This window comes from Arvicola amphibius, chromosome 3 (genome assembly GCF_903992535.2).
Source record: "Arvicola amphibius chromosome 3, mArvAmp1.2, whole genome shotgun sequence".
Taxonomy (NCBI): Eukaryota; Metazoa; Chordata; class Mammalia; order Rodentia; family Cricetidae; genus Arvicola; species Arvicola amphibius.
In genome coordinates this window covers 21,839,058-21,854,337 of record NC_052049.1, presented here as the reverse complement: position 1 = coordinate 21,854,337, position 15,280 = coordinate 21,839,058, and the positions used below count along the sequence as shown (strand labels likewise).

General features: G+C 43.8%; 1 protein-coding gene across 1 annotated transcript in view; it reads right to left on the bottom strand.

The window, feature by feature from the left end:
* The window catches only part of Pdzd2 (PDZ domain containing 2), a 101,746-nt gene that overhangs the window by 29,858 nt on the left and 56,608 nt on the right, over nt 1–15,280 (bottom strand). Inside the window, exons 9-15 of the mRNA XM_042054674.1 lie at nt 14,510–14,629; nt 13,595–13,709; nt 10,005–10,078; nt 9,673–9,901; nt 8,885–9,002; nt 6,623–6,755; nt 938–1,019 (exon numbers count right to left, since the gene is read on the bottom strand). Coding sequence (XP_041910608.1) covers nt 938–1,019; nt 6,623–6,755; nt 8,885–9,002; nt 9,673–9,901; nt 10,005–10,078; nt 13,595–13,709; nt 14,510–14,629 — 871 coding nt within the window. The remainder of the gene's footprint in view (nt 1–937; nt 1,020–6,622; nt 6,756–8,884; nt 9,003–9,672; nt 9,902–10,004; nt 10,079–13,594; nt 13,710–14,509; nt 14,630–15,280) is intronic.

Below are 15,280 nucleotides of genomic sequence, written 5' to 3'. Positions count from 1 at the left end.
GTTTTAGCTGAAGGGCGAAGAGCTCAGCCTGTAGACTTTAAATGACATGTCACAGGCAAAAGAGATTTAGGGCATGAGAATTCTGGCTTCAAAAAAAAAAAAAAAAGACCTTTGCTAAGTGATCAAGTAGAAGTGTTGGGATAAGAGAACCCAGTGTGCGGGCTGGATAAAGAGCCTATTATGACTTAGTCTACTTTAAATATATTAATTATGGATGCAAATCATTGGGGATTTCACGGTTGTCCCAAATCCCATTCCTTTTTTTTTTTTTTTTTTTTTTAACATCCAGTAACTCATATCTCTGAGTTGCTTTTCCTCCAGGGCATCAATCTAAATGTCAGAGCCGTCTCTAGTCAATCAGGCAACGTCTGTACAATCCTCCTAGGTCTCCACACTAAGGAAACTGTTTTAAAATTCGATACAGGTTTAAGTGTTAATAAGAAATGCTTTAAGTTAGTAAGACATGCCAAGGAGGATTGCCCTCCTTCCCTACCTGAAAATTTCCACAGAAGGAGAAAAACTTGAGAATTTTTGCTGCCTCCAACAGCAAACTGGAGGCAGTTTGTATTGAAACTTAAATCTGTATAAAGAAACCTCAGCATTTGAATGGATAACAACTCTGTATTATCAAAGTACTCATATTTTGGTGTTCAATCTCCTCTGTGTATTTCAAACAAGATTCATGAATAGCTGTTAACTTACTTTTTCAGATTATTTGGAAGTCATGTAAGCAGCATGCATGATTAGGTCTTTAATGAAATACATTAAATAACTGCAGAAATCAAAAGAAGGAACCTAGAGAGAGTGTAGACTCTGACAGCAACTGTGGCCAGCCCTGGTTATCACAGACAATCCTATGCTACTGTGTGCGGAATGCCTGTGGGTGAATTTATGCAACCTTTTCTCAATGGTGATCGCAAATGTGCCATGAGCATACCTAAGGCAGGCGCGGAATTGGCTTCTTTGCTGTCCTGGTAAGTACTACGTGCTATCACGTTGTCCATTTCCTGCTCGGAAACCTGATTTTCAGCAGAAAACACAAGTTAGATGTTTGCTGTATTATTCTCCCCCCAGTAACAGTGGTTGGGACCAAAGGGTCAGAGATTGGGAATGCCTTAGCAGCAGTAACTCGGAGCATGGAAGTCCAGCTGGTTGGTGGGTTGCTTCAAACAGTGTATACACAACAAATCCACTGACTTGTCCCAAGTTGCACTGGATGCTACGATTACCAGATTTACTATATCCACCCCTCTCTAGAACACTTAGTTCTCATCCTTCTGAAGGAACGTAAGGCCAGCAGATACAGGTGCTTGTTGTCAGGATGACCTGAGTCAAATCCCCAAGACCCTTGTGACAGAAGATGACCGACTCCAGATGTTGTTCTGACTCCTCCATAGTACCATGGTGTGCACATGTCCACACACACATATGAAAAAAATAAGTGCAATGAAAAAATTAAGACTAGATATAAAATAAAAAACCTTGGGGTGGCAAGATGGCTTAGCAGACAAAGGTGGCTTCCACAAACCTAAGGACATGGGGTCAAGTCTTGGGACCAGCATGGTGGAAGGAAACAATCAACTGTCACAAAGCTGGCCTGTGATTTCCACATGTGCACCCTGGCATGTATACATATACACCTACACAAAAGTAAAACTGTAAATTAAGAAACCTAACAAAAATCTATGCAATATCCAAGAACAGTCTAAGATGATTGTACTGTTTGCCCAAATCACTATTCTTTTTAAAAATTTACTTATTTTGTGCATATGGATGTTTTGCCTGCATGTGTGCATGTACACCATGTGCGTGCCTAGTGCCCTCAAATCAGAAGAGGGCGTCAGGTCCCCTAGAACTGGAGTTACAGACAGCTGTGAGCTGCTGTGCATGTGCTGGAACCAAACCCAGGTTCTCTGTGAGAGTGACCAGTGCTTTAAACCACTGAACCATCTCCCCAGTCCCCTCAATCCATTAACTTTTAACCTCATCACATTGAAGTATTCCTTCTCCTGCTGCTAAGTCACCTGCAAGTTGCAGACATGATGAACTTTTGCTCGTAAGTACATAATTGTGAATCTCCTGATAGCGAAGAGGCTCCATCCAATCACCACGAGGCTCTGACCAACGTGGAAATGATGGTGCTATTGAGTGTAGTATAGCATACATTTCGTATTCTAGCTTTGGTGGTTGCTCTAACCTCATTCTTCTGAAGTCCTGCTCCAAAGTCTCTATAGGCTGCAACTAGCTGTGTGTGACACCAGCCTGTGCAGAGGCCAGGACTTCCCTCCCAACTTCCTCCTGCATTCAGTGTGTACAGTATTGACCAGGATTGGCACTCTGGCACCATGTCACTCAACTTGTCTCAGAACTGCTATGAATCCTTGTGTCCAGGTTCCTTTGCTTTGTAGGGAGATTGGTTCTGGCCATCCAGGACCCAGCTGCCCTGTGTCTCCAGCCATTCCCCCCCTCCTCCGCCCCCAGACCAGGTCTCACTATGTAGCTCTGGCTGTTCTGGAGCTTACTACATAGACCAGGCTGGCCCTGAACTCACAGAGATCTGCCTGCTTTGCTTCCCAAGTTATTCTGCCTTCTGAAATCTGAACCTGTATGGAGTCTTTTGTCTTTCAAGACACAGGTGTTCAAGAGGAGTCTAGGGCAATCTGAAGATTCTCTTAGGATCTGTCTGATAGTTGCCTCTCTCTTAGCTTCAGATTCTGCTTGTTTATTCAGAAAGGCTAAGAAATGGCTTCCTCTCCAGTCACTCAGGGGCCATGCACCCCACAAATGGATATGATGACTCTTATATCTTAGCCATGCTGGGATGAGCCAGACTTCTCTGCTGAAAGTTTTGTCATCAGTGAGTAATCTGTATGGAAATAGTTTGAGACTATGGAAGGTTCCTGAACCCATATGTATGTGGTAGTATCTGTATGTACAGTATTAATGTTTTAATTAGCGTACAAAGTACCAGATCTTATCTTGGCATTTTTGACTTTAGTATTACTTACTATTTTTTTTTTTGCTGAAATAATCATTACTATGAAGTTTTTTTAAAAATGATATTTGTATTTTTTCTGTTCTTTCTGTATTTATTAATGCAGTGATACATTCCAGATTCCAGAGAATCTTTCTCCATTGCTACCCTGTTCTTTAGAAAAGTTTAGTTTTAGAAAAGTTTCAGTTTATTCTGATTTAAAAATATTTCTGTGGGCTGGGCGGTGGTGGTGCATGCTTTTAATCCCAGCACATGGGAGGCAGAGACAGGCAGATCTGAGTTCGAGGCCAGTCTTGTCTACAGAGTGAGCTACACAGAGAAACCTTGACTCAGAAAACCACAAAAAAAGAAAGAAAAGAAAAAAAGAAAAGAAAAAACTTCCTGTGAGTGTGCACATGTGTGTACATGTGGAGGCCAGATGCTGACACCAGATGCTGACACCACGTCTCCCTCTATCACTTCATCTTCATCTGAGATAAGATCTCTTCACTGGACCTCAATGATTGGCTAGGTCCAATCAAAGGTTGGCCCAATGATTGGCTAGGCTGAATGACCTCATTCCAGGGGCCCATCTGGCCCCACCCCCACTCAGCAATGGGTTCACAGAGGCGCAGTGTGCTACCTGGCTTTTTACATGGATGGTGGGACTCTGAAGCCAGGTCCTTGGGATTGTGTACCAGGCATCTTACCCACTGAGTCATTTCCTGGGTCCCTAATCATTATCCTTAACTGTCACCACTCATGGGAAATTTCTTTATAAAGCTTGAGATATACCGGACTACGATCCCATCTCAAAAGATAACTAGAAAACTTAGTTTCTGTTTCAAAGGTAAGGATATTTTAAATTTTGGATGGTAATTTTATAAACTAAAATAATATTTACCATAAATCCTATTTGGATAAGAATGTGGATTTGTCTTTGTAAATAAATACAGGCTTACCCTAATAGAGGAATCATAATGACACCATAGCCTTTGTGTGATACTTTATAGAGTGAAGCTCACAGGAAATAAAATAATACACTTCTGCATGTGGGCTGGCCCACACATGCACCCCGCCACAAAGCAAAATATAACCATACAAATAATGTACCAGCACAAACGAGCCAGGGAAAATGTCAGCATCAATGACGGTGTTTGTCTTGAAAACAGACTTTCAGTATTTGCAACTGTTTCTCCGAGAGGGAGAAGAGCCGGTTTATTTCTGTTACCTGCCTGGCCCCATCTTTTTTCTACTCAGCGTAAGCGGGAAGCTGCTATGGGAACAAATCCAAATCTCAGCTGTCTAGACCTGGAAGGTTTGAATATCCCAGCTGGGCAGCCACTGCTCCACACATCATGAGAAACAGGAGAGGAGAAAATGCTGCGGTGTTTCTTTTGGAACCACACGAAAACTATGGCAGCGCATATATTCTGTATTAAAATGTCCTCCTGGCACGGAGTGCTGAATTAGTGGTATGAAAATACATTAAATCGAAGATAGAATCTCGACCAGAAGAAAAATACAGTATCATGTGACAACAAAGAACATCATGTTTACCAAGGAAGAAACATGAAAACCGGTCCAACACTCAACTGTGGTTTTGCTGGACACATCGCCAGTCTATCCCAGGCCATTTCATTGTGACTGGGAAAAGGAATCCATTTGTGTGTTCAATGGGGGTCTCAGACCACCCGTCCATATGGACGATTAGGTTTTTCCCTGAAATATAGTGTTTTCATATGGGTCGTGGTGGCAAAATGGCTTTTGGGCTGAGATGAAGCAGACTCTGAACAAATCACCACCCACGCAATGCTGGAAGTCAGCTCTGCCTTGAGGCCAGCGGCTTACATTTCTAATGTCACCGGGGTGCTGGGCATTAAGGTCAGCTACATGATGGACAGTGTACCTCATGGGAAGAGAGGATGGGAGCGCTGGGCTCTACGTGGGGGAGCGAGCTGGCAGCCACTCTCGCTTGCTGGGCTCACAAAGCAAAATGGTGCCAGATGAACCCAGAGAGCCACAAGGGCAGCAGCAGAAAGAGTTTTACCCAGTAGAACAGATTCTAAACCAAAATCCTTAAAATATATATTAGGGAAGACATTTCTGAAAATGCATGTAGATAAAACAAGCTGAAAGAAGAAAACAAGCAAATCTACAACAGCAAAAACCAGGGCATTGAATCATTCTAAAGGAATCTCTGTCCCAACATCATCACTGCCACCACACTCCCAAACCAAGACATGCTTGTCAGCACTTGCCTGCACAGGGCAGGACCAATACTACAAACGAATGTCATTTGGTGTTTAAAATGACGTCATCATGAAGATGCAGATGCGGAGTGGTGGTGGTGCCTGCCTTTAATCCCAGCATTTGGGAAGCAGAGACAGGTGGATCTCTGAGCTTAAGGCCAGCCTGGTTTACACAGAGAGAGTTCCAGGATAGCCAGAGCTACACAGAGAAATCGTGTCATGAAAACACACAAAACAAGAACACAAGAATAACAACAACAGAAGGAGGAGGAGGAAGAGGAGGAAGAGGAGGAGGAGGAGGAGCAGCAGCAGCAGCAGCAGCAGCTGTGGCCTTTATTGGCATAAAATGGCATAAATGTCTAAGACACACGGGAGCATCTTATCCTGGGACCACTCAGGATAATAATAAAAATGATACCACATCTCATGGTAGAGCTAATGTTTTGAGCCTTTTGTGTTTAAATACAATCTGGTCATAACTTTGGAAACTAATTTTTTACACTGAGTAATCTATTCTGCAAAAGTAATTTTTATACGGTGGGCTGAATTGAACTTGCTGAGGTAGCTATGGTTTACCTAAAACATTCAAAAGCAACTGAACAGAGGGGAGATGACCAAATAGTCTCTATGGGTAAACAGTTGAAAAAACTTATTTCGGTTCTTTTTTTAAGTTAGTGAGCTCTTAGATCTTAATGACAGAAGCAACTGTGGAGGTCAGGAGGGGACATCCCTTTAAAATAGTTCAGTTATCTCATATAATGTTCTTTGAACCTTGACACAACGGTTGACTTTGGGGGCATGGGTGACTCAAAGTTTGACAAAAGCGATTGACTGTCACTCACAAACACAGATAAGGTTCCCATAATTTGTGAAGTCTTCATAAGACGCCATGGACGTCAGGCTAAGAGCCCCTTTTCAGGAGACTATGATCTCCAGAGGAAGCTCAAGGAACCATTAGGTGATGAATTTCACATTATGACAATTGCTTTATTCGCTGATGCATCTTCCCAGGTTCTCCACCCCTGAGATATCTCAAATCTCACAGGGTTACAGAGCTGACCTAGTCTGGCATGTTCAGGTTTTTCCTGATGTAGGTAAGAAGTATCTTACCAGCAGCTACCCAGCCATGGGGGTTACCAGAGTGCTACTTTTCAGGAGCTCAGATTTTAAATTCATCAAATAACCTCAACAACATTTTCCAATAAAACTTTCTAGAGTGACCATGATGTCCAGAACCAAGATTCCCTTCCCATGTACATCAGTCACAGGCTGACCCCCAGCCCCGGCTGAGTGAACTCGCTCCCTGGAGCGGAGAGACTCGGGTATGAACACTGTCATTGACTGCACAAGCAGCCAAACCATCGCCGCATACTCGAAGCAGGGTCAGATAGCTCACCTTTGGATTAGGGTGTCGGCCAATGACCAGGCGAACGGGTCCTGGAGGGCATTTACTCAAGATGGCGTGCACTTTGCTTAAGGCTGCATGGCGCACATTCACGGAGTTCACCTCCAGGATTTGGTCACCCCGGCTAGAGAGGGAGACATAACAACACATTGTGGCAACAGTCAGATTTTTAAAAGCTAACACAGCTTTCTTTCAGGATGGGGTTTAGAATATAAAATCTTTTCTAAATACTTCAAAGAAGCAAATGGCCTTCTTTCATCTTTATAAAAAAAAAAGCAATACGTTCATATAAACATCACATTTTAAGTTGGCCAAGGCCACTCTCAGAAATAGTAAACTTGAATAAAACTGATAAAAAGGCAACGATGAAGGGTACCACTGGCTGAGCACCTACTGTATGTGAGGTCCCACACGAAGTGGTTTATATAACGCTTATAGAGGTTTAAGTATTCCTTTTGAAAAGGAGGCTCCCAGAGAGCACTCAGACATGGCACCCTCAGCTCAGGTCTGTGTGGTTATCACATGATAGCCTCTTGACCGCCAGCAGTTTCGTCTTTCTTCCTACCATCTTGAAATGATTATTGTAATATAGTCAAAGGAAGAAATATCTGAAGCGCCAAGGTTACCTAAGAATTTGTAAAAATATTTCAAACTTGAACAAATGAGAAATTTACGACAAGTTGCCTATTTTGACTTGGAATTATGGGGAGAGTGCTCAGCAAGAGAGAACAAAGACTCTTTACATGGGGGTTGAGGAATGTTCATTTGGCTCGCCCCAGGCATATGGAACTATTCAAGAAAGAAACATCAACTTGGGATGTCATTAAAGGGTTTTTTTTCTTTGAGTTCTAAAAGTATATTTTCTTTAATGTACTTTGGATGATTTGCTAAGTTTTTTCAATATGGAAATTCACTCTGATGATTAACGAAATATGTAATAAAATCCATTAACACAGCCTCCAAAATGGCAATCAACAAATGCTGTTTTGATGATTCTTCTACTGCCAAAGGACTTAGATGCTTATGAGGGCTGGGTGGGAGGAGAGAAAGGTGATACTGTTTGCACAGAGAGCTTTGTATAACGTGTGCACATTTTTGTGATATTTAAGTGGGCACCAACCACTGCAATTACTGTAGGAAAGAGTACTGCGATTTCTTGTGTGCATAGAATGCTGACTGCACCATTCAGCTGAGTTAAGAAATTTGATGTCCATCACTTTAGACGACAGACTGTAGCCGTCCTCACTCAAATGGCGAGGAAAGCTACTGAGAAAGTCCAACCTTTATAAGGAGACCTCCCACATACACATGACTCCAGGGCTCTTCTGCATCCGGTCACTTGAACCAATATTAGCAGTTTCAGGTTGTAGAGTGACGTTTGCACAAATGAATGAGAGAGAGAGAGTATACTGAAATAGCCACAGATGATCTGCCGAGAGTTCTATTTCGGCAAAATTCTAACACTGAACTTTTAGCCCAAACACCACAGAGCGGGTAGGAAAGCTGTCTTCATTTTGTAGTTCATGGCTGTGATAAAATACCAGGACAGAAGCAGCCCATGACAAAGAGCTCGCGGAGCTCGTAGCCCTAGGATGTGCTCCATCACTGTGTGGACGTCGAGTCATAGGAACCTGAAGCCGCTAGTCATATCTACAGTCAAAGGCACACACTTCTACAATTTAGAATCCCTTTCCGAGAAAATGGTGCGCCACCCTCCGTGGGCAGACTTCCCCTGAAGACATGCCCGCAGGCCACGCTGGTCTAGACAAACCCTCATTGAGACTTTCAGGTAATTCTATCTCCTGAAGACATGCCCGCAGGCCACGCTGGTCTAGACAATCCCTCTTGGAGACTCTCAGGTGATTCTGGATTGTGTCAAATTAACAATTAAAACAATCGCAGAAACCAAGATTCAAAGTCCTATGATTCAACCAAATTTGATTTATATGAGGTTTTCATCTTTGGAGATGTTAACATTAGTCTTGGCTAGATTATTAGAAAGTCAAAGATGTTGAATTTCACAGAAAAAATTAAGTAGAACAGATGGGCACCTATAATCTTAGCATTAGGGAGGTAGAGGCGGGAAATCAGAAGTTTAAGGTCGTCCTTGGCTATATAGTAAGTTCAAAGCCAGCCCGGGCTATCTGTCTCTCTCTGTCCCTGTCTGTGTTGAAGCAAATAACGTGTGTCTTCACAGCTCAAGACCATACCAGGACTGTATATGGGGTCTTATATGCCAGGGATGTCACGAACCTCAGGTTGCTTTCCATCTTGGCCACAGACCCAGGGGCAAGGCTGTGGATGTAGATGCCCGGGGGGCTGTTTTCCAAGGCCAAGCAGCAGGCTCCAATGCCCAATCCAACTCTCGGCTCTGGGAGAGGCAAAGACAACAGGAGCGAATGTTACACAGTCACCAGAAAACGTGCAAATAGTTTACAGAGTTAAGAGGTATCCAGACCAATACGCTCTTGGTTTGGTCTAGACGGAGAATATAAATCCTGCTTCTCGTGTTATCTCAGGCTCTACTCTCTGCTTAGTCTAAGGGACTTCCTCAAATCCGTCTGGAAATAGCTGGAGAATGACTAATATTTTTAAGCCTGAATATGAAACCTTTTAGACTTTTTTGACTGTCAGCTAATTTCTTGGTTATAATTGTTGATTATCCTTCTACAGTAAGTCCTAGTCAAGGAGGGAAGAAATGAGAAAAAGCATTCGGATCTGCTGAGAACCTGGGACTTGGAGTTACTGGTGTTGACTTATTCTTGTCTTTCTTTACGATTTTAGAAGGCTGGACTACTCATTTTAGCACAAGTCCTTGACAAATGGAGATTCATTCATCTGGGGAGAACTTTAAAGACCGCGGCCAGCAATTTCGCCTCTCTTTTGTAAAATGATTCAACGTCTCTCCTTGTGATGACCCGGGGCCACTTAGACACCCTACAGCAGGCGGTTCCAAAGGCCTGATTTAAAGAATGAAAGTAAAAGCAGATCCCAGATTGCTGTGGAGGAGAAAGCCAGGGCGTAAGGTGCCACTGTGGTACCTTTGTTGAGTGTGACCTCCATGACAATCCTGTCTTTGGGCCCAGGAGCCTTCCGCCCCAAGGATGAAGAACCACCTTCCTCAGGGCCTCCTCCCGCTGGGGGTCCCCCGCTGTTGTTGAAGCTTGGGGAGCTCGACCTGCTCATGTGTGTGGGAGTGGAGCATGGGGTGAGACTGGGGCTGAGCAACTTCGTGCGCACCGTGAGGACGAACAACCCACTTCGGATTTGCTGCAAAACAAGCAGGCGGGTAGGGAACCGTCAGATGGCAAAACCCATAGGGGAAGAAGGGAGGAAAGGAAGACAACAAAGGAGACCTAAGGGGACACCTTACCTTGAAGGTGTGAATGGCCTCTTGAAACGTCAAGCCCTTTATTGGTATGCCATTGACATCTAGGATTTCATCTCCTGGTGACCAAACATGAGGAAATACATTAAGCTCTAATTTACTGGACTCTGCTTGGCTTGACCAACAGTGGCATACCCTACAAACATAACTCTTACGGTTCTGATCCATTTTAACTAACTTTAGCTCCTAGGGATGTCCCCTAAATGGAAAAATAAATACAAATTTAAATATACTCATATTAATCAGCAATAATTCTATAATCAATACTTAAACAACTTTGGGGCTGGATTTGGTAGGGCACACTTGGATTCCTAGATTTGGATAGGCTGAGGCAGGAGGATCAAGGCTAGCTGGGGTAACAAAGTGAATTCAAAGTCAGCCTGGGTTACCAAATAAGACTGTCTGAACTAAAACATGACCAAAAATGCCTGACAACCAACCAACCAACCAACACCCACTACCATCACCAAAAACAGAACAAACTAAAATCCCAAAGCAAGCTAACCAATCAATCAACAAAAAGAACACATGCAAACACAAAGCAAGAATAAAATATCAAGCAACCAACAAAGTAACCAACCACCACCACCAAAAGCAAAACCCACTGTGGAAAGACCTGATTGTTAACCATTGGCAACTCTGACAAGATATATCTTATTCTCAGAGACTGAGCTGCAGTTTCAGGTTTTGAACAGTCTTATTTAAAAAACATAAGCCTACTGAAGGAAGCCTGAACACAGGCATGCTTGGGAAGCCACGCTCCTGTCTGCAGAAAGACAAGCTGTCAAAGTGCAGAGACTCAACATGACCAAGAATAGGGTTTCAATTAACAGTAGAGAGAAAATCTCGCTTAGATATGACTGAGAATTGATAGCCCCACTTCCAGAAATAGTCTGGATATCTGGCCTTATCGGGGCAGGTCCCAGGCTCCATCTTCAGGCTGGCAAGACTAGAAGAGGTTTCTGCCTCAGAGATCACTGCAGGCTGATGCCAATGACTGCAGGGGTGTGCTAGGTTGTGAGCAGTGTGTGTGTGCAATGTCCACGTGCTTCTCCCTGATGCCAGTAACTTATCATCTCCAACACTGTGACAACCTGTAGTCAGGTCATGTTCCACGCTGCTCACAGTGCCTTCTGGGAATGTCAGGGGACACGGACATCCTATTGGCTTCTGAGAACTTGGTTCTCATTTGCGCTCCTGTGACATGGGCTGGGTTTTGGAATAACAGCTCATCAAACATAAAGATGCCTCAGAAAAAGCAGACAGACTCTGCCTGGCAGTGCAGGAGGGGAGAGAGGCTCTGTATGACAAGACAGTTTCAAACAGCAGAAAACCACACATGTTCGCTGCAGACAGCCAATCTCAGAGCACGCCGTGCGCATGGGAAGCCGCTGGATGAGGCATAGAAATGCAGCAGCATCCCATGCGGTCTCTTCAACACAACTGCACAAGCCACACAATAAGTGAAATGCTCCCCCTTTAAGAACAGCCTGGCCTCACCAACTGTTCAGTTATGACTGGAGTGTGTACCTACACGGGGCGCAGGACAGGAACACCGAAATGGTTACTCATGCACATAGAATTTACAGGAGAGCTTTTAAGGCATATCACTCAACGGCTGGAAGTCCAGCCCAAGTGACTTAACATTTCTCATAAATTAACACATGAGCTGGGTGGTGGTGGCGCACGCCTTTAATCCCAGCACTCGGGAGGCAGAGGCAGGAGGATCTCTGAGTTCGAGGCCAGCCTGGTCTACAAGAGCTAGATCCAGGACAGGCTCTAGAAACTACAGGGAAACCCTGTCTCGAAAAAACAAAACAAAAAAAAAAAAAACAAAAAAAAGAGAAAGAAATGAACACATATGAAAACATAATATGTAGAAGAATCATCCACTATTAACCTTTCATAATGATTGATTCCCCCCCCCCACTCCGCCCCATTTTGCTTCATTTGACCAACCTCACAGGATGAATTTCAACCAAATGAACACATGGCACATCCATTCTAAGCCACCTCGGCTAGACTTTTACACTGCTCTGAAACCAGATCCCAAGAGCACCTGGGGGCTAACTTTTCCTCAGAGAGAAAGAGATAAATATGTTGCCCAAGAAGTATTATGCCTGGTCAAATCATACTGTTACATGAAGTCTCCTACAAGCTCTGCCTAAAACCAGGACACACTGATTCCCTCTTCCCGTTTTTAAAACAGAAGTAAACTTGCGGCCACTCTACTTCGAGTCAACAGAATTGGACAGTCAAATCATTTCTAAAGATAACTAGAAATATCCTGACATAATCACCCCAGGAAAGGCATATACTGGGCCAGTGAGATGGCTCCATGGTTAAAGGGGGCTTGCGGCCAAGCCTAACGACACGAGTTCGAGTCCTGGAACACACACATTGTGGGAATGGAGAACTGACCCCTAACTCTGACATCCGCATATGAACTGTGGCCCAACTGTACATACACATATATACACTAAAATAAATACATGTAACTTAAAGATAAAATAGATGCATATTAGAAGGGAGGGGAAAAGAGGCTTCTTGCCTTGGTCAGTGCTACACAGTTATGTTCACATTTTACTGGCTTCATGAAATTACATAAGCATCTTAATCCAGATAAATATTTTGTAAGTTATGCAAACATACACAATGAGAAGAATCTCTTTACTATATATAAGAAACACTATGACTGGGTGTGGGGATGCATGCATTTAATTCTAGCACACACAAGGCCGAGGCTGGCAGATCTTTGCAAGTTAGAGGCCAGTGTGGTCTACACAGCCACGGTGAGAGGAGCAGGTTTCTAGTTACTGAACATTTCTGAGAGCCAGTTTCCTCGCCTACAAAAGACTCACTCCAAAATACCTGCTCTACGGGTTTGTAATACAGTTAGTGAATGAACTTAAATACATAGATACACTTTGTAAATGCTTAAAGGACCAAAAAAAAAATTACAAGGTATAATTAAAGGTTTGGAAACCTTATTTGGAAGGTGTAACTGAAAATCTTGGTGATACTTTAATCTACACCCAAAGTCTCTTGCCTGTTGTATTTATGTCTGATAACACGGTAGATGCCGTGGAGAACCAGAAGGTGTTCAATTAGGAGCCAGCTACAAAGTATCGATTCCAATAGCAAGACATTAAAAAGCTACTAAAGTCTGTGTTCCCATCAGTGCTAAGGTAAGACTGGACTGTCAAATTCTCAGGAATATTTAAGGCAGAAAACCCGAGCAAGGACCAGTATTTAACGGTGTAACCATGGTTAAAACCTTCGGTCTGCAACAGAAACATCAAGCTACTTCCCATATTCAATCTGTTTTCACCCCCCCACAAAAAACACTTCAAGGTAGATATTAATGTTCCAAGTTTGCTCCAAGTAGCCCAGGAGAGTGAAGCTTGGGTTACGTGGTCTGCCCAAGACCCTGATGAGGAGGTGCTGGATTCAGGTCAGGTCCTACTCTCAAGACCATGACCTCAGCTGCCATGACATCCAGTCACACCTTGCAAGGGGACAGACTCTCAAGGGCTCAGGCTATCACTACAGATCACCAAGAGACTCTCGCTTACCTTCTTTGAGTCTGCCATCCTCCGCGGCTGATCCGTTTGGGAAAATGGTCTTGACAAAAATCCCCATCTGGCCTCGAATGCAGTCTCGGCCTCCAGCAATGCTAAAGCCAAGGCCCTGTGTTCAAAGTGGACAGTTCAAAGTGGACAAGAGTCTGGGATGACTCTACAGAATTTAACCGCAAAAACCTTTCCCTCTGTATAGTATTTGACCGAGGTATCGTCTCTACTCAGGTTTGGGGTTTAGGTAGGAGACCAATTTCAAGTTTTCCTTCACTATTTCCCTCCTCAGCTTTAGTTGTAGTATACTAGGCCAGTCGTATAAAGGGAGGGATCTACGTTGACCATCTGAAGTTTCTAATACTTGATAGTCTTTGACTCCAAGGATCAGAGTTTCCCACTGATGAGCAAACGGCTCTTCAAGCCCTTCCATACCTTGCAGTCGTCATATCTGTTTCAGTCTTTCCATTTTGTATGCTGTCAAAGTAGGTGTTTCAACATTTATATAGTATCAAGTTGTTTGTACATTTACCTAATGGCAAAGCCATGAATATCACTCAAAATGATATTCTCAGGGGGCATTCTCTAAGGGTACTGGGGGTATATTTCTTACAATGGGGAAAAGATTTGGGAACAGAACCAAAAAGATTGGAAGATCATTCTTTCCGTCCTTGCTTTCCACCCTAGTGTCTCTTGAGGGGCTGGCAACTCCCTGCATCAACTGGGCAAGGAGGGTGTGCCCGCCTCTCACTGTGAGGGTCACAGGAAGGAATGACAGGGAAGTTATGCCATCCCTTTACAAATGTTAATTTTTTTAATGTTTTTTTTAAAAAAAACCAAACTAAACATGCAAACAGGCTACTTAAGGAGCACGCTACCCCTCACCTGGAGGGTAAGAGTTGGCAGAAAAGAGCTCACCTTGCCTTTTTCTTTGTACAGCCCGATGATGGAGATAACGGACGGCCGAATGAGCCTCCACGGAGATTCCACGTGGGTGGTGCTCAGAGAGCGGGTAGACTTCTTCACGATGTGGTATTCCTGAAAGCCAGTGCAAGGCAACACCAGATATTTTCACTTACCCTGCTGCGGGCTCGGGCATACAAAGAGACTTTGAAAATCTCAGCTGTCTTTCGAGTTAGCGATTCCCACTGGTCAGTCTGTGGTCCACTGGCTTAAGGCAAGTTTAAATACTACTGGAGCAGGACCTCCCTTTGCCGTGCCCTGCCATACCTACCCATCACAAAGGGATGCTTAGTGACCCCAAGCACCTGTGTCACATACTTTAACCGTATGCCACAGATCCTCCTGGAATGGAGTCAGGAGAACAAAGATGACCATCCTGGGGTTGGGCTCTTTTTGAAAATCTCTCCCTCCCCAGCCCCAAGTTTAAAATGTATCTCACCATCGTAAGCTTAATTTACTCATTCAGAAACTCAGCAAGCCCATGTTTCTTATAAACTGCCAACCACAGACCCAGACAACTGTTTTTCCACATAAAATGCCCTGCTGAGAAACGGCAGCCTTTCGGCCCTAATCCCTCGTATTTGGAAAAATCAAATACTTTCCCATAAGCCACACTTTCCCCTTCTGGCCAGCAGCTCCAACCTCAATCCCCCTTTCGTGCCCTCAGCCATGCTAACCACATGTATCAGCAGAGTGCATTCTGATAACATGATCAGGAGATTAAGT